The 25,000-nt window shown below is 40.6% G+C and overlaps 1 protein-coding gene across 1 annotated transcript in view; it reads right to left on the minus strand.

The window, feature by feature from the left end:
* The window catches only part of LOC138051991 (solute carrier family 2, facilitated glucose transporter member 3-like), a 36,135-nt gene that overhangs the window by 5,117 nt on the left and 6,018 nt on the right, over positions 1–25,000 (minus strand). Inside the window, exons 3-8 of the mRNA XM_068898340.1 lie at positions 12,871–12,995; positions 9,202–9,335; positions 3,266–3,410; positions 2,117–2,172; positions 857–988; positions 545–649 (exon numbers count right to left, since the gene is read on the minus strand). Coding sequence (XP_068754441.1) covers positions 545–649; positions 857–988; positions 2,117–2,172; positions 3,266–3,410; positions 9,202–9,335; positions 12,871–12,995 — 697 coding nt within the window. The remainder of the gene's footprint in view (positions 1–544; positions 650–856; positions 989–2,116; positions 2,173–3,265; positions 3,411–9,201; positions 9,336–12,870; positions 12,996–25,000) is intronic.

Here is a 25,000-nt window from a genome sequence, read left to right on the forward strand (position 1 = left end):
ACTGACCAACGTTTGTAAAAACGTAACCCTTCCTTGTACTTGTACATGTTCATTGCCGTGACTTTGAGATCTTCAGTTCCCACGACCCACTCCCTTCTGACCTTGTAGCTCAGTCGGTAGAGCAGCGGTGATCTAACCCGAAGGGGTAGGGACTTGGTTTATTTTGTCATTTAGTGCTTATCTATTGCACAAAATTATCTAAACACGGTAAAACCTTCTGGGTTAGGATTAGGGTTAGGTTAGGGTAAGTGGTGGGGTATTCTGAACTGGCTCCTGTGACAATGTTACTCGAATCCCTGGTTTCCTGGGTTAAGTATTTTGCTAGTAACCACGTCCTCTCAGTAGGCTATTTACATTGTCTGTTATTGAAACCATCTCAAGATGTACATGCTCATCTCCTCTAACTTCGGTCCCATAAGATTGTTTCTTTCGCTACCCTTCTCCTTTGCTTCCAAAGCAACTGTCGAACGCACTTCATTAATCTAACATTGCTTTTAGTATAAAATATAAAGGATTTACCGGCCTACGATTACAAAGTACTTACTGTAACGCCAGTCATTATTACACTGACTACACCAACCAAACAGGATGCGGCACGGTCCTCTTTTACACCAGCAGATTGAAATATTGACGTTGAATAATAAAATACCTACAGACGGAAAATACTATCACTTACATTCTTATTACTGAACGATTCTGTCCACATTTTGATTAGCAGGTCACACTGTTCAAAATAGCAGTTTTAAGGTTTAAAGCCGTGTGAATATCAAATTCACCAATAGCTTTGGGTCACACTTAATTTTACAGACAAATGCATTTTGAGAGTGTTATAAAATTTTTATAGGAGACGACTTACTGCATTAATTCCACTAAACTGTTGAGCCATTTGTAACACTAAACTAATGATAAGTGGTGTCCTCAGTTCATAGGTTTGAAGCAATGTTTTGATGCTTATGTGCTCTTCTCTTAGATGTTGTTCTTGTTCAATCTGTGAAAAAAGTGTTCATATAGCTAAGAAAGAACAGATGTTGTAGGAGGCGTATTTGAAAGATCCGAGAAATGTACGGTTGGAATATGAGGATGCATTCTTTTGGGAATATCCTGGCTATTCTCATTCGCACCCCCTTCCCCCCTTCCCCCCCCCCCCCCCCCCCCTCCCGCCCTTTCCGGATTAGGAATAACAGAATACACGGAATATCAATTCGCAAAAGAACGCAGTTTATGACAACGGAATATTTCTGGCGAAGTGACTTGGGAACTATTGTGTCTGGGCATGTGCCAGTTGCGTTGGCATGGCGACTGAAAAAGGTTTCCCGAAAGTTTGGAACAAGAATTGTTCAAATAAGGCCATAAGTACAGATTTTTGGCGGTTAAGGGGGAAGATGACGAAGAATTTTTTGTACTTGTGAGTGCTTTGCGTAGTGCAAATGCTTTCCCATACGCTCTTTCTCTTAATGTTGACTTAACTGAGAAAAGGTTCGTGGTTTTTGTACAAACCAATTAATATGCCAACCTCATTTCGTTTCAGGACCAGGCAAGGGCACTTTTTTTATTAACGCAGACTGACAGCTCTTTTTGTTCTAGCACCGGTAAAGAAAACAGAACAGTGGCCAACACACCCGATTCTGCGGTAGAAACTTTGGATCGCTATTCCATTCTATTTTAAATTTTCAAGCGGCCGGCAGGCGACCCGCCGACCGCGTATAATTTCCGCCAAAACTTTCCCAAAAGAACGCATATTCTGCCTATTCCGAGTGAACCGTATTCCGGTCATTCTGTTCATTCTGTTATCGGGAGCAGAATAATTCCGTTCATTCCGAAAACGGAATAGATCTCAAAAGAACACGAATACCGTCTATTCCGCGTATTCCTATTCTGGAATCGTACCAAAAGAACGCGCCCTGAGATAAAATAATCTATAAATGTATTTTCAAAGTTTACCACTGACCAACCTGTTGTCATCAATACATCTCATAATCAAGAAATTATACAATGCAAACTACGTATCAGTCTGGACTATAGCTCAAGAGCCATAGTCTTTTAGTTTATTCAATAACTCTTGATTTGCTTGCCTGCTGGATGAGATTCAGTCTCTTTGGAGTTTCCTTAAACTTACCCTCATTTCCTCAATATCCTCTCTCACATCAGTAGTTCCTCTCAACTTGTTAAGTGCTATTTTCAAAGACAAACAGATTAGAGCTGATTATCAGAAGTTATACATGTCACTCATGTAACACGGAGACAAAAATTTACGGATACTGATTGGTGAATGAGGAGGGATCGTATTTCTAGTGCATGAATATATTATGCTTCAGAAGAGGGCAAAATTACTTGATGTCAGTCACTGAGAGAGACGTTTAAAAGAGATTTGAGAAGACAGACCGTTGTGCCATTTCAATGTGTGGATCCCCTGTAATTTCAATAAGGCTTCAAAAGAGATACGTGATCACTTCATGTTATACAGGCCATATACATTATGGGATTTAAACTTATGAAAAATGAACCACTGAACTGTTTTGTTTTTCACCCAGCATTTTTCTGTTCTAACTATATAGCTGTTCTAACCATAGGAGCATATAGCTCCTTTTCTTCAAAGACTAACCAATTTTTATTATGAGAGGCAAACAAATTAGTGAGAGCAGTATGAATGTAGGCCAGAGATGATAGCTCTTTATGCCAGTGTGTCCAAGAATGATTTCTGGTCATTGCTTATGAGGGCTGAATTCTTTGGTCTTCTCCTTTGGTTTGGTCTGGTCTCCTCTGGTGAAATGGTTTCCTTTGCATACTCACTCCAAAATCAACCTTTTTCCTTTCAAAGTCATTTAAATTAATGTAACATGCCCTAGTACATGAGTCAATAAATAATTATTAGTACAGGTAACCACATGATTTCGAGTGCAATTTGGAATAAATAAGCACGAGTAAATTGTTTCAAAGACGACCAAGTGCTTATTTATTCCAAATTGCATGAGAAAAATCATGAGTTTACTTATTAATAATATACATGAAAAAATTCGAGATGGTTAAGCAGAAGAAACGCACGCGTATCACGCAATCAGGGAAAAATTGCGCCATAAATTGGGCCATCCAGGTTTCGCGTTTGATTAGAAAACAAAAGATTTGATTGGTTCTGACCAAACCCTATTGTTTATTGGCCAATTATAATCCAGAATTTCACTGTTACACTTGAACGTTACTGCTCTCAGCCAATCAGAATCGAGTAATTGTTTTCATGTATATTATTATAAATGTACTGACGACATACCCTCAACAGTCTTAGGTTCATTGTTCAATTTGAGAAGCAGATAGCGTGGGCTTCTTGGACAGAACGGAAGAGTGAAGATCTGAAGAAGAGCGACAAAGAAACCAAATCCAAGCAAATACGGCCAGCCACGGTCTGTACCAAGCAGCTGTAAGACAAAAAACCAATCAAATAAAATAGACCTCTTTAGCTTCGCGGTCACGTGGTCTCTATTGGGTAAACATAACATTCAAGATGGTGGCCGCAAGTGAGTGTTCCTACGCTGCGTGGACGAAATTGCTTCGAAATCTTGCAAATGTGTTGGCGATCACAATCGTAAATCATCTCAAAGGTTGTGGGAAAAAGAGAATTGGTCAAAAAGCTTATAAATTCTTCACAGAAAATTATGTCCACGATGTTTCCGTGAAAGAGGCAGTTGAAGAGGAAGGCGGGCGATGTCGGACGTCTGAGATATAAAACCGCTGCTGCCGCAGTCACAAGAAGTTCGAAGCTCCTCACGCAATAAAGTTGAGAATTACTGACAAAGAAGGAGAGGGAAATGTCGATGGAGCGGAATGCTCATGTAAAACAGGATAAATATCCATGCTAGGTTATTTTTACAAGTGCAAAATTGTCATTAAAGATGAAGTTTTTAAAGCTTCTTTATTCAGTTGTCAGGTGTGACGCGAGTCAAGAAATTCGTCTAAAATCAGGTTACTGCTCCCGAATGTTAAAAGGCTGCTTCAAATCATATAATTTTATGACAAATTACTCTTTATTACTTTTTTAAATTTTATTCAAACTGGACATTGTCCACTTTCGTCACTGTACACAAGTCAACATTTATTTTTTAAGAGTTTTCATTCTTTCTTCATCTATTTTCTTTGTAAATTTATTTGTCTTGAATTAATATTGAACAATGTATTGTAATGACAAGTGCACAATTTCAGAAAGAACATGATCTCTTGAGGAATCGGCAGTATCAGTTTCTTGATCCAAACTGCCCTCATCATAACTTCCCGATGATTCTTGATCAGAGTCGAACAGCAACGAAGTCTCAACTCTTTGGTGTTTGCTTGCATTCGTGTTCCAGTACGTTATGTCTTTTCGGCACCCTCCAGGGAGAACAAACCCGAGTACCCTTCTAAACGTTTCGTGTCTTCACTGTCTCTACCTGGCACTAGATCTTTCAAAACAGTTACCGAGAAACCATGTTCACAAGGTATCTCAAAGTCTGATTGAATGGAACCGGCGGGAAACGAAGCTCTCTCTACAGGTTTCATCTTATTCTCCTTCTCCCTCGGATGCTGTTTCTCTTAATTCTGATTCTGGGACAGCATTCATGGCTTCAATCTTTCTTGTCCTTTCTGGCAATGCCTCTCAAGTGGTTTTTTTAGTCCAGCTAAAAGTTGACGGGGAAGCCCTAGTTTTCAGATTCCTTTTAATACCACAAAAGTCTACGAAATCTTCTTTTCGAAAGTGGGCTGAACAAAGTTTCGTATGTTTGGTGACTGTAAAATCCTTTTTCAGGTCCCTTTTTATCCTAGATATCCAGACCTACCAGATGTGGGGAAGATTAAGTTACAAATCTGAAGACCGAAATATACATATATATAAGTACAGCGTCGATCGATCAAATTACGCACTTACCTTAACGAGTTTTTCATCCCCTGGAAAGCCATGCCATGATAGCTCTTCCATTGTTGAATTGTTATAGCAATCGATAAGCACTACGGTAGTGTACCGAAAAGCAACGGAAGAATTTCCGTAGAAAGAAGAAAATCTTTGCGCTTCACTAATTCACTTTGCAATGCAAATCTTTGTTTACCCAATACACCTCACATGATCAACCTATGACGTAAGAGTCTAAAGAAGTCTATTAACATGTCCTGATAGAGCGGTTTTCAATTATGGTACCACTGATAAACAAAAGAGAGAATTGCAAGATGAATTATATCAGAGAATTGCAGGAGTCTGAGAGACTTCAATAGTGGCTCAGAATGTGATCTAGGGTCGCAAAAATTCATTCAGTATTCTAGGACTCATTCTTGCAAAGCAATTACCGGTTTTAGGTAGGTTAAGTAAGAAAGGGGTAAATTAGGGAATAATAAAGCATAACAAATATATAAACATTAACATCGTACCTTAATTTGGAAAATATGCCTACAGTTTTCGATAGTTTTAGCAAAGTTCATTAACATGGTTCTTCCAAGTCAAGTTTGAGTCAAAAGTGACACCTAAGTATTTGACTGTGGAAACGTCTTGGATATTTACACCACCAATTATTAAATTTAATGACTTATATGGTTATACTTTCTTAGAATGAAAAAGAACAAAATTGGTCATCCACTCAGCCACTGAATAGAGCTCTTGATTTAGGATTAGGTCAAGGTCATTAAGGTTTTTACGTGAACAATATATATTAATGTCATCAGCAAATAAGTGGAAACTAAGCAGCTTCGAGGTGTTTGGTAAATCATTAATACATAGCAAAAACAACACGGGTCCAAAAATGGATCCCCGAGGTACACCACAAGTGATTGAAAGAGAATCAAATTTATGGCCATTTATACATACAAATTGTTCTCTATTGGATAGATATGATTGAAACCAGTCATAGGCTTTACCTCTAACTCCATAATGATCCAGTTTAGATAAAAGAATGGAGTGATTAACTGTATCGAATGCTTTTTTTAGATCAATAAAAATGCCACAGCCAAATTCATTGTTGTCAATTGAGTTGCGGATTGATTCAGTAATTTGTATCACTGCATGATTTGTCAAGTACTTTTGCCTACAGTCAAATTGAAGTGGATAAAGAATGTTATGAGATTCAAGATAACCATTAAGGCGATTAAACATAGCCTTTTCAAAATTTTTACTAAAAATATATATATCTGATATTGGCCTATAGTTATCTTTGTCTTGCCTAGAGCCTTTCTTAAAAATTGGGGTAACGTTTGCCAATTTAAGTTTACTGGGGAAAATACCACAGAGAAAAGAATCATTAATTAGGGATGAAATGAGTGGGGAAATATGAGTCTTAAAAATTTTTAGCAATGGGACTGGAATACTATACATGTAGCTATAGGGACCAATTGATTTGTTATTGTCCATCTGAGATATGTAAGAATCAACTCCAGCTGAAGTAACAGGGGAGAGAAACATCGAGTCAGGAAAATTGCCCTTCAGAAAAGAGGTTGGACAACAGTTCCCACACGGAATGTCTTTGTCCGTGTTTTTGCCCACATTAACAAAGAAATTGTTAAAAATGTTAGCAAAAACACAGGGATTGTCAACAGTTTTTCCACTTTCTAGAATACTGGAAATGTAATCAGCTTTAACTTTACTAATGTTCATGATCGATCTAATTCCATACCAGATTTTTTTCATATTATTTTTATTACACAAGGAAGGTGGCTTCAACATGCGCAAGTGGCTGACAAATGATCAGGAGTTGGCAGATAGAATCAAATCAAAGGAGGGCCAAGGAGCGAGACAGCATCACCCCTCTCCTGACTTACAGCAAGAAGATCAAACTTTCTCCAAGACACTGTTTCAGAATGTGGATAATTCAGAAGACCTTCCAAAGGTGCTGGGAACATCTTAGAATCTTACAGAAGATAAGCTTGTCTTTACTTTCAAGAAGTTCACCAGTTACCTGACAGACGAAATCGTCACAAAACGAATCGTTCTCAGTTCTATTGCGAAATAATTTGACCCTCTCGAAATACTGTCTCCAATGTCTGCATTCAAAATACTTTTTCACGAAATTTGCAAGAAGAATGTTGATTGGGATGCTCCTGTGGATGGAGACGTTCTGGAACGGTGGAAGTCATTGTTACAGGACATACAAACTATTTCGAGTTTCTCAACAGGCCACTTTAATTTTAAGTCCCCAGAGAAACTGGAAACAATCCAAAATGTGGGAGGGGGGGGGGGGGGGGCAGACAAAGAGTATTATGGTATTTTCCGAGGTGGCCTATTGACAGATGTTACTCATCTGGACTGAACTGTGTTGATTCCTACATTTCAATTGCATGGGTTTGGAGATGCATCAGACAAAGCCTTTGGTGGTGTTGTTGACTTTAGGATATGGTCAGAGAATTCAGTTCTTTGCAATATTGTTGCCACAAAGACGAGAGTATCACCCCTTACAGGAGTCACCACACCCACATTGGAACTGTTATCTGCATTGGTAGTTGCAAGACTAACAACAAGCGTTCACAAGGCACTTGGTCCATCTTTACATATCACTGAATGTGTATGTTGGCTGGATGCAGAGATTGCATTGTGGTGGATCAACAAGACTGATAAGGAATTTGAGCCATTTGTACAAAATCAAGTCGTTGAAATCCGAAAGCTTGTAGCCCCAGATCTATGGAATTATGTCCCTTCTGCGGAAAACTCAGCAGACAGTGCATCACGAGCGTGCAAGGACTCAAAGCTAAAACATGAAAAACTTTTGTGGGAAGGTCCTCCTTCCTTAAAAAGGAAGAATCCTGACAGTTGGCCAAATCATAAGGAGTTTGGACCAAAGAATTTCGAGAAAGATGTCTTCAGTGAAATAAAGCCAGCGAAAGAAGTCACTACACTGTTGCTGTTGCCGTGGAAGTCAAGGGAATAGATCAAATAATCCCGCCTCCTAATGTCAGTGATGTGTACAGGTTCTTCAGAGTAACGTCTTACGTTTTGAGATTTATCAGGCGCGTTCAGAGAAGGCAAGGACAACCTCAGTTTACCTCAGTGGAGATTAAACCACAAGAATTAAGTGACGTGGAATCACTGTGGATCAAGCATGTCCAGAAATATGTTTGTGAGGAAGAAAAATTCGAGCAGACGCGCCGTTCCTTGGGTCTCTTTGAAGACGACAAGGGCATATTGAGATGTGGAGGAAGACTACATGATGTGCCCGTGCCGTATCCAGCCCGTTTTCCCGCAATTCTACCCCCGTAAACATCAATTCACTGTTCTTATGATCAAGAGGAGTCACAGCAATGACATGCACAATGGCGTCAAAGAAACACAAATTGATTTAAGGTCAAGATTCTGGATTGTAAGGGATAGACAGACTGTACGTGACGTGATTTCTCCTTGCGCTACATGAAAGAAACTCGAAGGGAAATCGTACAATACTCCTCCTTAGCCTCCTCTTCCAGATTTCAGAGTATCAGATGAATTTGCCTTCACCCAGGTTGGTGTTGATTTGCTGGGCCAGTCTATTTAAGAGAGGTCTTTTCCAAGAGTAAGAACGTATACATTGCCTTATTTACTTGTGCTTCCTCTCGGGCCGTCCATCTTGAGCTTGTACCTGACTTGACGACAGAAATGTTTTTAAGGGGCCTGAAGCCGTCCATTTCAAGGAGAGGGATGCCACGCTTTGTCGTTTCCGATAATGGAAAGACCATCAAGATTGTGGTAACAAGGAGAAGGAAGATGCCGGTCATTAGATTTGTTCCAGATGATCACAAGTGGAAATTGAACGTTGTAACTGACAGTATCTGCCGTGGTTACTTTTCAAGGAACGTTGCTGTTTGTTGACTCTTAAAGTTGATGTATTATCCTTTGATTGATTGACAGGGTCAATCAAGGGGGGTGTATTGGAAAGAGGATTGCGTTACTCTACTCTGCATGTTTGTCGGAATACATAATCGGAGAGTTTCATTATGTGATTGACACTTTGTATTGAGTGTTTTTACTTCGCACAGGGAACTTGTAGTGTATAGCCTCTCGGTCTCTCATGTAGAAAATCTATTCATTCGGAGAAATAAGGAAATCTGTTATATAGTGAGTTCTAAGTCTTTTGCGGGATTAAAGTTTTGAAATCACTCTACATACATTTTGCAGATAAGACTAGACAGACAGTCCCTCCCTTACTCTCAGAGATCTGACAACATAATACATGTAGGAATTGTAAAAAAATACATATGCCATTCAAGTAGGTAAGTTGAGCGTTGTACCTGCTTCAGTCCTAATATGTATCCAGCAAGAAGCCCCAACACTATACCAAACTGATTAAGCACACCAAGGGCACCTCGTATTCTGATGGGAGCAATCTCCGATAAATACACAGGTGCTACAGCAGTGTTAACACCTAACATCAATAGAAACACTTTAATCAATAAAATAATTTGGAAACTTTATTTTACTTGCCGGGAGGCAATCCCATAGAAAAAATAAACACGTCATTTGCCGGGCCTACAATAGGTCGGTCCGTATTGGGAAAGACTGTGCTAGTGTCAAGTATGCGAGGACCATACACGAGAACTCTGGCACAGTTTTTCCCAATACGGACCAACCTAGGCTGGCAAATAACGTGTTTATTTTTTTCTACGGGATTGCTGTGAAAGGGCCTATAATGTTCGTTACGTGACAGAAATTAATGTTAACGAAAAGGGAGCTCATGGCTTACATTTTACATTTTATCATAATCCATTTTACGCTGTTTACGACACTTTCACGGTGTTACAAAAAGCTTGAAAAGTTGCTTAAGTTGGAAAATTCGGAAGGGCCCGTACTCCAGATGGGAAAATCCGGACCGCTGGAGCGCGTGCGATTAGCCAATCAGATTCAAGGATTTGGGATTCCGGACCGCTGAGAAGCTGGAGAAAAAACTACTTGTTTAATTCTTGGTACTTATTAATTAATCGATCAAATAATTAATTTTTGTATCCAGACTTCAGTTCTGGCATCAACTGGTAACAGAGCATAGCTCAACCAGCGACTTCAAAGTGCCCCTAACCTTCAAGTTTTTTATTCCCCAAAAGTTTAATTCCATTGCCCTAAAGAAGGAATCTCACATACTAGGTGGAATTTCTCTTTCAAAAATCAACATGAACGGTGTCAAGTTGACAGTCGCTTGTTCCATGGTCGAGCTGGTGAGGAGGGGCATGGGTTTATCATGAAATGACCTCACAAGCGGTTTTGCAATACAGTTTTGAAATAATTTGCGTAATGCAGAGCAGTTTTTCATTTCACATCAGGAAGAGGCCCGTGTCCCACACTACGTAGCTTAACCATGGGACAAAAAATCTCTGGTTACCGTTTTTAAGATTTGTTTTTCGATGCTGACTCTGCCGGAAAAAGTCCTTTGCAGGAGTCGAACCAATGACTTTCCAATAATTACTTGTTTGGATGCTCTACCACTGAGCTATAAGAGACTCGTGGGAACTCTGCCAGTAGACTAAATTTGTGTGACAATATTATTGTCCCACCATACTGCTAGCATCTAAATTGTCGAAATGGAGCATAATTATTCACAATTGCACTAAAAGAGATATTAGATGCTCACCCGGGTGAATCAAATGAAGAGATTTGTTTTTCGATGTTCACTTAGGATACTCAGAAAAAACTTCTGATTACTAATTCAGATGCTCTACCACTGGACTTATAGAGACTCGTGGCAGCCAGGCCATTAAACTAGTTTCATGAGACAATATCATTATTGTACTGCCATATTGCTAGAATCTACAGTAAATTGTTGAAATGGAGCATAATCATTTGCAATTGCACAGAAAGAGATGTTACAGTGTAATGTTATCCTCCGTGAATGAAATGAAGAGATTTGAATGAAGAGGTTTTTCCAATAAATCTCTTCATTTCATTCACCGGAGTTAACTCATAACATGTACACATAACATTGCCTACAGGCTATGACAAATTGTTTGCAATCCATTGCAAAGGCAAATTCACACTATCAATTTCAGCGAGTGCGACGAATTGTTTCTATCTCTTCACAAGCAATCTTTCATGATTCTTTTCTAGAACGCGACGACATAAATTGCAATAAACAAAATCATTAAACGTCACCTTTTCAACAATGCAAAGCACTTTTCTGTCATGCAAATAACGGATGCCTGACTTGTCAAGTGAATAAACGTCGAATCACAAAGCGCGTAAGAATCTAGCCAATCAGAGAGGGATACAGAAATCCCTGTAAATTCTGAACAAGCTTTTTGGGTCTTTTTGGACGTCGCACAGACTGACTATACCGGCGGTTTAGTCTGTCCGCGACGCAGGCTAGCAATACGCCCACTCCTACTTGATTGGAGCACCGTAAATGAAAAGAACTATTTAACAAATGGTAAAAGGCTCAGCGTGCACTATTGAGTTATGGATGCACTTGGGAGTTTGCTAAGCACTCAAGAAGCTAGAGTCGCTCTCGGCTATCGCCTCGAGCTTAGCAATCTAACTCAACAGTGCACGCTGAGCCGTTTACCATTTGTCAAATAGAAGTTGAATGAATGTCTCTTTTCAATGAAGTTCATTTTCTAAACATCTGAAACATTGTTTTCGTATTCAGGGGTCTTCGTTTTCGTGTTCCGGGGTCTCTCTTCTCATTTTTTGGGGTCTTGGGTCTTCAATATTCCTTTTTCGGGGTCTTCGTTTTCTTCATTACCCTTTTGAATCGTGCTATATTCACCTCGTGAAGATTCCTCAGGAGCGCCCTTCGTTTCTTCAGCGCTGAGAAACAATTCCTACAATTGTACGTTGAATTGATTTCCACTTTACACTCCATGTATAACAATTCTGTTCGTACCTTAAAAAGTAAAACCTCTTCGACCATCAAAAAGATTTTATCCGTATTTTTTATCATGCACTTTGAAGTACACACGAACTCATCGTAAAATGGTGTTGTTGATGGAAAAGTGTAAACCGAAGATCTTTGTTTGAAGAAATAAAAAGAACAGGTAATCCACATTTGTTGCTTTAATGATGAAGTGATCCAGGGTAAGAACCAATCAAATCATTTTCCACACAATCCAGGAAAAAAATCACGTTGTATCGAACACGATTGTCAACGATAGATCACAGATGCTCCTACACAGGCTAGAGAGCAGGCCTCATGTTGGAGTTTGATGCTAACAGTGGAAGCCCCTCCATATTTTGCAATGCAGTTGTTAATTTGCATTTTGCAGTCATCACTTTGAAGTTCCTTTCCAAAAAACTCCTTGTATGACAACAAGTCATCTGTGTATTCTCTATTGTCCAATTATTGGACGATAGAGAAATTCTGAAAGTGATGATTCAGTAACTGAATTATCAAAAAATATTTATGCACTTTTTTCACAGATGCAGTTAAGCCTGGTTTTCACTAGCGACGCAAGCACAAGCACAAGCATAAGCAGCTTAAGGCCTGGCCAAACGCTTGCAACATTTAAACGCAACATCTTGCAAAATTGTTGCATGATGTTGCGAGATATGTTGAACAGGCTGGCCAAACGCGCGCAACATTTTCAACAACATTTGCGAACGATTGGCCAGGCCTTTATGCTAGTGAAAACGAACGTCGACATAAGCATCAAAATCAACCACGGTAACCGACATTTTGTTCAAATGCTCAGACGCAAGGAATCTGGAACGAGTGCCAGACGCAACAGATTTCCTTGTGCTTATGCTGCATTTCATTTTCTCAGGACGCAAGCGAACGCAAGCATAAGCGCACGCAGAAGGAAAAGGAAAAAATTTGATCCTTACGCTTGTGCTTCTGCTTGCGTTAACCCCGTTTTCACAGTGAAATAAGCGCTCTTATGCTTGCACTTGTGCTTGCGTCACTAGTGAAAACCAGGCTTTACTTAACCAATGTTCATTTAGTAATTTGGAAATATCACTACTCAAAAGGTACATACCATTATTAAATCCACAAACAAATCTTCCAATAATAAGTAAGGCTGGTCCTTTTGCATAATATGAAGAAAACATCATTAATGAACCAATCATGGCTGGTATGTTGTTTAACAATAGGGCTCTTTTACTGAAACAAAAAAAACAAAAAAAAGCATGGTTCAAAGATTGCAATGACAATCATTGATTGCACAATGCTTGATATGCGTAAACAAAACACAGAAAATTGTGTCAGATGATAAATCCTTGAGCAGGATTAAAGAAATGCATTAAGTGAATAAAATACATTTGCCATAATCCAACATGAACTGCTTTGAATAGCGACATAACAAGAGGCTACGGGGAGCCTACACTTTGCTCGAAGGAATTTCAGCTGATTTCCTTTAAAATTTATAATCTTCTTCAATTCCGTAGTCCGAAGTCCGAAGTCCACATTCCGTGACCGAACCATATGGTTAAGTGCGATCATAGAATAGTTGTTCACATTTAAAACTGTTGTTAAGGGCATTGACTCCAATCAAAACCAGTGAACAAAAGCTTTACAACTTCCTACCATGGTATCTAAAAATACTTTTTTAAACAATACCGGGAGACTTAGAAAATTATGTAATTACCCCGGTAAGATGTGTTACCGAGTCATACGATGACCAGATATTGCATTGCATGCAACGGAAACACAAAAACTCGTTGAAATCCCGTCACACGCACAATTCTCTGATACATATTTCCCTGTTAATCTGCGTGGTTTAGTGGTCATCGCGATTGCTTTTGAATGAGGCGATACCGAGTTTGATTCCTACTTGGGCTGCCTTCTATGAGGCAAAGAAATCTTACACATCCGCAGCCACAGTGTGACCCCATTCGAAAAAATAAAAAATAAAAGTCCAAAAACGGAGGCGAATCCTATACTTTGTTCTTTGAACAAAGTAACTATTTAAGCATTGAATTTGGCACAGGTGAAATCCATGAAACAAAAACAGATGGAAACAGATGGAAACAGATGGTATATTCAGGTCAGCGGTCAGCGATGGCCGTAGGACGTTCGCTTCTTTGCTCCGTATTTTTTTCGATATTATTCATTCTTACTGCATGCCTGGTTTTCCCAAACACGCCTACATATACAGCACAAAGTCAATGTCTTCATACAACCTATCTTCGGTTGTTCCTTCTTGGTACAGGCTTTACTAGGGACGAAACCTTATTTTATGCCAGCCGCCATCTTGTACTTCGTTATACTTCTGGGTATAACGATTGACAATGCACTAAATTTTCATGAGCATGTATCCGGACTAGTTCGCAAAGTCAGTAATCAACTCCAAGTGCTTAAACGACATAAACGTCTAATACCAACTGGTGCAAAGAAACGTCTATATGAATCATTTATATTATCACATCTTAATTACTGTTCCGTTATCTGGCTTCATTGCGGCAAAAAGAATGTTGATAAACTGGAGAAAATTAAAGAGAGATGCCTCCGCTTTGTCTTCAATGACCTTCATAGCACTTATGACGAATTATTAGACTACATTAACCAGCCTTGTTTACAAGACCGCAGGATACATGATATGTTGACTCTCACTTATCGAGCACTTAATGGTAACACCCCTGTATATATTAAGAATCTACTCAACGTCAAAGATACTACTTATAACCTACGAGGCCAACATCTTCTCAATGTCCCCAGGGTTAATACCACAACCTATGGCCTACATTCTTTCCGTTATTTTGCTTCTAAACTCTGGAACTCGTTACCTAACTCACTTAGAACCGCTCCTCCGACCAATGCATTTAAACTAGCTATAAATCAAATTAAATTTGATCGTGATTGTTGTCCTTTTTGTAATTTAGCTTAACTTTATATCTTATTTATTGTACATTATTGTACATTATTACATACATGTGAATATGTATTATTTTTTTTATTATGTACAATAATTCTTAGTCTATTTAGTTTATTTTATATATTATTTTATTGCTTCGAAGATATTAGCATAATTGGTTGCTATCTGTAATTCGAAGTCAAATAAAGGTTCTTACTTACTTACTTTCTTACTAAGTCAAAGATGGATTAGTGTGAACTGTTGTGGAACCCATCCTTTCCAGATCTCACAACTCAACCATTCTTGTCACCAGAGCCTCGGATTGACCCAAGGCTCTGGAGAAACTCTACGTAGGAAAACATGGCAGTACTGTAGGCGATGTTTCTTGTGACGTAACCCATTGTTATTAATATGCCAACCTAAACCTAATTGGGAGGCGCGGGGGCCTGACGGTTAGCATGCTGGACTCCGGATCGAGCAGTCCGGGTTCGAGCCCTGGCCCGGTCATTGTGTTGGGTTGTGTTATTGGGCAAGATAATTTACTCTCACAGTGCTTCTCTTCACCCAGGTGTATCAATGGGTACCGGCAAATTTAATGCTGGGGGTAACCCTGCGATGGACTAGCATTCCATCCAGGGGGAAGTAGAAATACTCCTAGTTGCTTCATGCTACAGTAACCGGATATAACCCCTGGCCTGATGGGCCACTAGGCTCGAAGCAGACTTTACTAAAACCTAATTGTCTGTTGAAACAATGACTTCATTTGTTCCACGGTTGGCAAATTTGAACATAAAAAGAAATGTGACGTCAATGGTTGTAAACAAGAAATATCGCTATAGCCAAAAATTGGCTATTTGAAATTTACGGCACTTGCTCACTCCTCGAGCTAACATGAATGCACCAATTAGAGACGCTTTTCATTGTTCTTCGCAAAAACCAATAAGAAGACCCTTTGTTCCAGGGTTCCCCAGAGCTCTGTTCTCCATCTGTCAAGAGAATAGCTCTGGGGTCGAGATTGACAACTCAGCGTGCTGCACGTTTTAACTTAGTTACCTGGTCTTTGAAGAAAGTTGACCTTGTTTTATTCTCACCTCAGACCTTATTATCCTTCTAATATGTAAATATATCACACCAGAAATACACTTTATTGCAAGGACAAGACTATGTGACCAAATTACTATGAGAATAATGTATATACGTAAGTTGCAAATTTATGGCAACTTACTTCGACTTGTTTCGACTTCTTTCCTTTCCGTGTAGTGTAAATAGCTTTAAATACCCTTAAAACGGAGCACTGATGGAAAGAGGGGGGTAAAATGAGCACATCGTCGGCTTCCTGGGAGAATACCCTCTAGAGATAAGGTGTACTTAAGTCTCACACAATGAGCGTGAGTCTCGCGTATTTCGATGCCATGTCACGCTCTCACGCCAACACAGGTATTTCTCACGCATTGGCACTTTTCTCCTGGGTAACTCTGCCTTTTTAGCTTTCAGAAGTGCTCATGAATTCCGAATTCGTTTCTTCACCGGCACTGAACTTCGGCCAATGTTCAATCTGTTCGTGTGTGACCAATTTTCTTGTTTCTTTCTTTCACCCGTTAATATATGAAGTATAGGCCGATATGTTTGGTCAGGCTGACCACAATGAGCAGCGTGAAAAAAACAAAATGGCAGATTCAACGCTTCATTTAAGGCGATTTGAGAAGTGCAAATTCCGGGGAAGCATGCCCCTGGACCCCCCTAGAATTGTTTGCCGCCTCCGCCACAACAAAGAAAGAACACTTGGGCCTTTGGCGCAATCTCCAGCAAGCATCTCACTTGGAAACTTCACAGAAGAAGATTTGCAAGATACTGGTCCCATCCCTTAGACTAGATTTCAGCCGTTGGGTGAAAGTTGAAATGATCTACTCTACTACAACAGAAGTGATCATCAAGTGCTCAGACAAGCAGATTTCCAGATATGGAGTACCCCATACTCTGAGGACCGGCAATAGAGCAAACCTGGTTTCTGCAGAAATGGAAGGGCACCTTGCCAAAATGGGTATTAAGCATAGACAGAAGAACACCACTACGGCCAAGACAAAATTGAGAACTCTAAAACAACAAAACCGTTCACTGTTTAGGGCAACGAGGGCAGCCCAAGCTATTATTATTATCATCATCATCATCATCATCATCATCATCATCATCATCATCATCATCATCATCAAATGAATATATTTTACACTCAACACAAACTCAAACTACAGTCGCTGTACTCTACAATTCTCACACACACAATGCCATATGAGGTCAAGAGCACCTGTGGCTCAGTTGGTTGAGCACCGGGCTGTTAGTTCAACTCTGGCCGGATCAACACTCAGGGTCTTTAAATAACTGAGGAGAAAGTGCTGCCTTTGTGATCACATTTGCAAATGGTTAGACTCTCTAGTCTTCTCGGATAAGGATGGTAAGCCGGAGGTCCCATCTCACAACCCGTCAATGTTCACAATCCTGTGGGACGTAATGAACCCGCACACTTGTCGTAAAGAGTAGGGCATGTAGTTCCCGGTGTTGTGTGGTCTGTCTTCTGTGGTGTATCATGGTTGGGAGGGTTAATGCTAGGAGAGTTAATGCTCGGAGAGGGCCGTAAGTTAGAAAACTGAAACAGGTTATTTACGTCTCCCTCTTTAAATAAAGATATTGAATTGTATTGAATTGAAGATCCTGTCAAAAACTACTCACTAAAACTGTCAATCAAACTTCAAATGTTTATGTCACGCAATGCAAAGCGTCAATCATCACATCATCCCCCCCCCTTTTTTTTTAAAAACAGTTGAAGAGTCTAAATCTAACAGCAAATAAATTATAAACAATAGATCTCAATAATGATATGACGGGGGGACAGTTCAATGCCAAATTGGAATCCACAAGAGATGATTTAAACTTTCTTTTCCAAGTTTTCCCTAAGGACTCGGGCTCTCTTTAATAGCTTAGGTTTCAGCTTTGTGATCCTCTCTCTTTCTGAACTCTGGAATAACTCTAGATCAGCAACACAACGGAGGAGTTCCACAAACAATTTGTCCAAGTCGACACTGTTCACCAACCAATCTCTGTAACGATCAGGTGGCTTTCTCACCCGTGAAGGGCGAAGTGTTCGGTGCAGATGCCATTCAGATTCCTCAAAGCCGGATGAGGGATTAGAGGTATCGCTGAACTGGTCAGGGAGCTCTTGTTTGTTAGAAGCGTCGAGGAAACTTTCAACTCTCTCTTCAATACAATTTCCAGAAAGGGAAGACTCATCTGCTGTCTCCTGAGCGTCCTCCGCTGGACATGGGTCACTTGGTCCTCCCGCTTCGAAGGCATTCTCCTCGTCGCCAGAAGCCAAGGTTTGGCCACTTAAACATCCCCAATGGTGTCGGTGTCATTTTGAACACTGTCTGTGGGTTTTCCATGTTCACAGCTAACATTGGCTGCCATTTGTACAGCCGCAAATTGTTGAAGTGAAAACTGATGAACGTCGGGAAGGGCGGCCCATGCTTTGTACTCAGTAGGTTACTTCTGAAACACGCTCCACAATTTCATAAGGACCCTCCAATTAACGATAAAACTTGTTCGGTTTGCCAGGCTTTAGTTGGGGGCTAAACCGCGAGACTAGGTCACCAAGCTGGTACACGGTATACTTAACACCTTTGTCATGGGCATCCTTTTGACCATGCTGGGCTACTTGCAGCTTTTCCCTCACATCTTGGTGGGCCTGTACCAACTTGGTGTAAGTTGATTCACTCTCATCGACATCACCTATCACGACATCCAAAGGAATTCGCATCTCATGCCAGAACACGAGTTCAAAGGGCATATGCCCAGTCAACGAGTGAACACTGCTTTGATACGCCATCATGCAGAAGTTTAACTGCTCGTCCCAAGTATAAGGTTGTTCTTCTGCCCTTGCAGTAAGCATACAAATTAATTTTTCGACCTGTCCATTTCCTTCGGGATGGTAAGTGGTGGATCTTGTCTTATTGATTCCCAGCAGCATACACATTTCTTGGAACACTGTTGACTCAAAACTGCTCCCTTGATCTGAGTGTATACTGTCTGGAACTCCAAACCTACAGATCCAGTTCTTGACGAGAACTTTAGCACATATACTGTAGAAGCCCATTGGTTCTGCATTGCACATGCCTCAGCCCATTTTGTAAAGCTACATTGCACAGTCAGGATAAAATGGCTCCACCTCTTGGTTTGCGGTACTGGTCCCACTATGTCTATGTGCAGCCACTGCATGGGATATCCAGAGGGGATGGGCTGCAACGGTGCCTTGGGTTTCCTGCGTGGTTTGCTTTTGGTGCAAGTCAGGCAGTCATTGCAATACTCCTTGGCACTTCTGGAGAGGTTTGGATACCATGAGCGAATCTTCATTTTATGATGAGTTTTCTCACACACAAGATGACCTCCTGCCAAAGCGTCATGCCATTCTTTAAGTGCTGGCTGGATAAGACTCGCTGGCAAAACAACACGGTGTTTCTGAGGTGAACTACTCTTCTAAGAAAGAATACAAAGGACACCATCCACAACCTCCATAAGTTCACACTGAGCCCACACCGCTCTTGAAGTACTGCTTAAGGACTGTAATTCATGCATAGAATGGCTTTTTCCATTCCCTCAGGTACTGCCCCAGTACTGGCCCAAAATCTGGGTCTTTTCTTTGAGCTTGAGAGATGGCATTGGCAGACCACAGATTTCCAAGATTTACTTCCTCTCCCGCTTTGGTGTGGCCGTGTGCCAACATAGAAACCTTTGTTCGCTTTGGCCGCTAGATGGACAGATGGAAACGCCTCAGCTTTCAAGACATTGAATTTGCATCGCAATGTGACTTGCCAGGCCAATGCTTCACCTTGAAGTTGTCTTCTTGAAGTCGTTCGAGCTATCGTGCAATCTGGCCTTCTGGCTCTCGGAATGACATTAGCCATTTCAACGAGTAGTAATCAGTCCGCAATAGAAATTTGCACCCGGCCAGGTAGTAGCAAAAGTGGTCCACATATGTAACCAGGGCTAACATTTCTAGTCACATGGTACAATAGTTCCTTTCGTGCTCATTTATAGAATGGCTACCACAGGCTACTACAGTGTAACCTCTCTGTTCCATCAGACTGTACTTTAGAAAGAACTTCACCGATTTCAAGTCACTGGCCGGCATCAGTGTCCTTTACGAAGGTCCCTGCACTGGATGAGAAATCTGGATAGGTGAGAACTAGAGCACTTGTGAGCAGGTGCTTCAGCTCTTCCAACACCATCCTCCGCTTAGGGCCCCACAGGAACTTTACTCCTTTCTTGCTTAGTCTGTACAGAGGTTCAGCGATAATGGAAAAATCAGCAATGAACCTCCCGTAATAACTGGCAAGACCAAGAAAACTCTGCAATTCCACTAAATTCTCAGGAGTTGGCCACTTGTCTACAGCTATAGTTTTCTCTGGGTCAGTCTCAATGTCCTGGCTCGACACTACATGCCCCAAGAAAATTACTCGCCTCTTCAAAAACTGACATTTGGCAGGTTTCAACTTCAGGCCAGCCTTTCTAATTCTTGACGCAGGGGATGCAAATGCTCATCAAAAGTAGCAGACCACACGATAATGTCCTCAAGGTAAACCAAATAGTAAGTACACGTGAGTCCGTCTAGGGCCAGGTTCATAAGACGGACAAAGCTGGCTCCTGTATGAAAATTCTGGGCAAGACACCGGCGAGATACGGGCCATAAAAAGTCTCGCTGATGAGGGATACAGAGCGTGACGATAATCTGCCTGACAGGAGCGATACAAATTGAACAATAAATAAGCGAGAATGGAGCAGGACATTAGTACTACTCTGACATTTGGACGATATTCTGAGTGATAAACCGGCGAGATTCAGGTCATAAAAAAAACAAAAAATCATGCTAATGAACCATACAATTTTATGGCCATGTCGTTAGTTTATGGCTTATAATTTCGGGTGTTACGAAAACTAAGACCCAAGACCTAAGACCGGATCTTAGCTTTCGTAGTACGAAAACTAAGACCCTTTGTTGATAGTGGTAATTACGGGAAAGAACCTGTGAAAACTCAGAGATTTGGGCGCTGTATGTTGTCTTCTTAACAGACACAACGCCATGATAAGATTGAATGTTGCGTGACAGAAAAAAAGTGGCATTTATTGGCGCGGAAACTAAAGATAGTGTCTTTCGGATAATGAGAAACTTTCATCTGTTAACCCTTTTGTAACCCCTAAAAATGTGATACAAGAATTATTTTGTCGATACACATTTGTTATTCTGCTTCCAGTATCAAAACAAGTCCACAATGTCGCCGCAAGTCGTGCAAACAAAAAACAGTGGTACTGTCAAAGGGGTGTGGGGAGTGGCAGGGGATTTTCTAGTTTATAATTTATAATGGAACTATTAAAGTCTGCATAATTTCAATTATGACATGTTCTGTTTCTGTTTATACTGATTACGATGTTTCTTATTAATAATGCGTCAAAGTACCAGGATAGCGCGATGTACCCTCACCTCCAAACAGATGATACTTCATATACTCATTCTAATAAGCTGAGAAATAAGCTTGTGAGTGAGACAAATGCGGAGAAACTTACAGAAAATCACTTCTGTCTTACATGTAAAACTAGTCAGTCCCCTATCAGGCATCATAATAAAATTGACCATCTACGGGCATCCGTTTATTATTTGCATGACTTACGGCTAAATTGTAGACTTGTATTGAAACTGGAAGATGTGTACTGACAAAAAATGCGTGTATCACATTTTTAGTGGTTAAAACCAAGACATGGACTCTTGTTATAACCAAAGGGTTAACAGACTGAGTTTATCATTATTCGAAAGATGCTATCTTTAGCTTCCGTGCCAATAAGTAAGCGAACCATTCTCGACCGAGACCAACTACAGTAAACATGACCCTTGTCATCATTGCGTGAGACAATCATACAAGACAGAAACATCTTTCAGTTTAAGGTAACTTAAGTAAAAAGAATGTGCCAGCTTTTAGCATAGAACAAAATGTGACTGAAGTCATTCAAAGTGTCTATTATAAGGTAGGCATGTTAGTAGCCAGGTTTTGACAGAGTGATCTGTGATCAGGTAGCGAGGTGTTTGTTCCTAGTTTCTCATTTCTTTGAAATCTTCATACATTGTTTAAAATCTGTTTCATAAAAGAGGAAAGTGTTTCCGACAATATTAATTAGAGCAAATAAATGCTGTTTTGATCTGGTTGATTAGTGTCCTAAATGAGAAGAAAAAGCTCTGCATCTGTGTAGAGATTCAGATATTTGGGTGAAATGCACAGTTCAACTGAAACGCAAGCCAAAAGCGGTTACAAATATTTAATTATCGGTTAGCCAAAACTCAAGCATTGCTCTGCCCTCTTAAAGGTTTTCCATCCAGCAACAAAATATATATTTACTTATTATCCTCCGTTCTGGGCAAGCAGGATAATGCTGTCTTGAGGTAGCTAGCGTTCTTCTCCTGAACGTGCTAAGCTATTCAAACTTACCTCTCCAGATAAGGGTGGGTATCATGCTACCGGTAAATGTATCACTTGGAAAAATACCCAGCCATGTACATATTTAATAGCTCAAAATTTAGCGCAGTAAAAATGGTTTGCTTACCTTTTACCCACAGGGACGGACTACACGTACAGCAAAACAGCAAATAATACATTAGAATGAGAGCCAGAGTTAAGTTTCTGATTTGCATTTTTGAGAGGATAAATAATTGTTTTGAGAGATGACAGTTTGGTACTCCCAGATCTATTTCAATCTACTAATCTTTTCTTATCGAATAACAAGTGGGGATCACTTATGTATCAATTAACAAGTGAGCAGCCTGAGTTTCACCGATAATACAGCCTGAAAAATGTCTCGTTACAGCGGCGTAAATGAATAAACTGGGTTTTCACTTTCTCTTGCTCACTCACGCCACACTATCGAGTATCGACGATAATCAAACCAGACTTATGTCTGGCTCAGTCGAACAAGCTCGACAAAATGGTTGTCTCACTTTGTCTCGCTCAGTTCTTGCCTTAAAAGCAGCTTTATAGCCCAAATCTTGCTCAGTCAGGCCACAAATTTTCATATGGGCTGGCTCATTGGTTAATCCAAGGGGCATCACTTTCCATTGAAACTGGCCTCTGTGAGTGGAAAATGCAGTCTTTGGTCGATCTTTGGCTGCTCCTGGCATTTGCCAATAACCTGATGCGAGATCTAGGCATGAGAACTAACATGCCCCCCTAACTGCTTCCAATACATCATCCAACCTAGGCAATGGTTGTGCATTCTTTACAGTACACTGGTTTAACCTGTGATAATCTATGCACATACGAAATGTCCCATCATGCTTACAAGCAAGAACCACAGGGATACTCCATAGACTCTACCAGGGCTCAATTCTCCCATTTTTCAACATATCGTCTAACTACCGGTCAATAATTTCCCTCTGATGTGGTGGTGTATGCCTGGGAGGTTGTTTGATTGGCTGGGACTCGCCAGTGTCAAATGTGTGTTCACTCAAACTTAGGCTCGATATCCGCCGCTCACTCAAGTTCGGGTATCTTACCCGAGAAGAGAAGGCTGGACGCGAGAGCGATAAGTTGTGCCTGTGACGTGAATTCAAGTATAATTTATGCAAAGTTAATATTTGCAGGGAAATAGCATGAGACATCCCAAAACACTGATTTTAACAAAACAATTATTACATAACAATGCCTAAAACGTCTGTATGCATTTGCCACGGCAGATGATACAAGCTTGAGCTTGTGGTTAAATTATCAATGTGAGTTTGACTTCAACCAGCGAATCATCAACAAAATCTTCGGCCCCTTCAGCTCTCAGTCGACCTCATCGGCACCCACGTTTTGCCACCAATAAACTCAGCAGTAATTTCAATTGATCTTGAGGAATTTTACTTGCCCTTACATTAGCGAAGTCTGAGGAGAAAATTGCAATAGTAATGGATTTGAAAGCGGTATTTTGACCTTGGCGCCAACTGGAAAATCAGTGAAGTTTCCAAACTCAGGCGGTAGAAAACGACATGTAATCCCCTTTCTTCAGCTTCTCGAACACTTTCCGTTGTTGAAATCTTGGATGATTCCCACCTTAAAAGGACTGTAAACCTCAAACCGGCCAGGCCAAAGAATAACCTCGCAGGCAAAAAATATAATTATGCCAGACTGATTTGTGCAGGCGAGTTTCTGATTGGCGGAGATTAACAATGGCTCACCTCACACGTCCAGCCGTGATTTCGGGACTGAGCGCTGGCTTATTTCCTGAAACAGAATCAAACTGGTCTTTCCTAAATCAGAGTTATAAACTGCAAAAAATTAATATCTGAAAATTGATCCATCATTGACAGGAAACATTCTTGCTTATTTTCTGAATGTCAGACTTGTCAAACTGAATATTTGGCTTCCTGTCCACGCCCATCTCCTCTGATTCCTCTCCTCTGCTTTTGGTATCCCCAGTCTGGTTCGAACACTTTTGCTGGGAGTCCTGTGATACGTTCATATCCACCTGAATTGAAGTGGTCTCACCATTCACACTACTAAGTGGGTGGTAGAATCCAATTGCCTGACCAATTGACAGCTTGATTGGTCTGTCTGTAAAGTTAGCAACACGTACAGCAGCATCTCCATCTTTGGTAACTACAAGCAAACGACCGACACAAATCTCCTTGTTTTTTCCCACCATTTTCATTCCTTCAATTATTCCTGTGCTCCAATAATTTCTGTTGAATCCATTCTCCAGCCGTCCTCCAATAATTCGCTCAGTCCCCGGTTTGATCTCTGTGTCAGACTGCAAAACCACCCTACACCCAACTAGTCTAACTTTCTTATAACGGATAGGAACTTCAGTTGAACCAGCTATGAATGTTCCCGTATCATAGCAAATTTTGCACTTGTACAAGTGGAAAAAGTCTGTACCAAGCAGACAGTCACGTGATAATCCACGTGCAACAACCACTGTCCAAAGGGTATCAAATTCTGCTATGCGAAGCCTCACCTCTGCTTGACCTTGAACATCAATTTGGTTGCCAATCCAGCTGTTAGAGTTGCAGCCACAGGTAAAAGACTTGAATATCGTCCACACTTCCTCCACAATTCCTCACTCAACACACTCACTGTTGCACCTGTAGTCTTAGCGTGTTTTCCCAGAATCGAATCTCTCAGTAAGTTTCACGGTGAAATCATCAAACAATAGCGTGCCTGGAAGTCGTAACATCTCCACAGCCCTGAAAGCAGGTTGATCGAGCAAGTTAAGTAAATATGCCTGCCATTCAGAGTTTTTCAGT

Source organism: Montipora capricornis, chromosome 6 (genome assembly GCF_036669925.1).
Source record: "Montipora capricornis isolate CH-2021 chromosome 6, ASM3666992v2, whole genome shotgun sequence".
NCBI lineage: Eukaryota > Metazoa > Cnidaria > Anthozoa > Scleractinia > Acroporidae > Montipora > Montipora capricornis.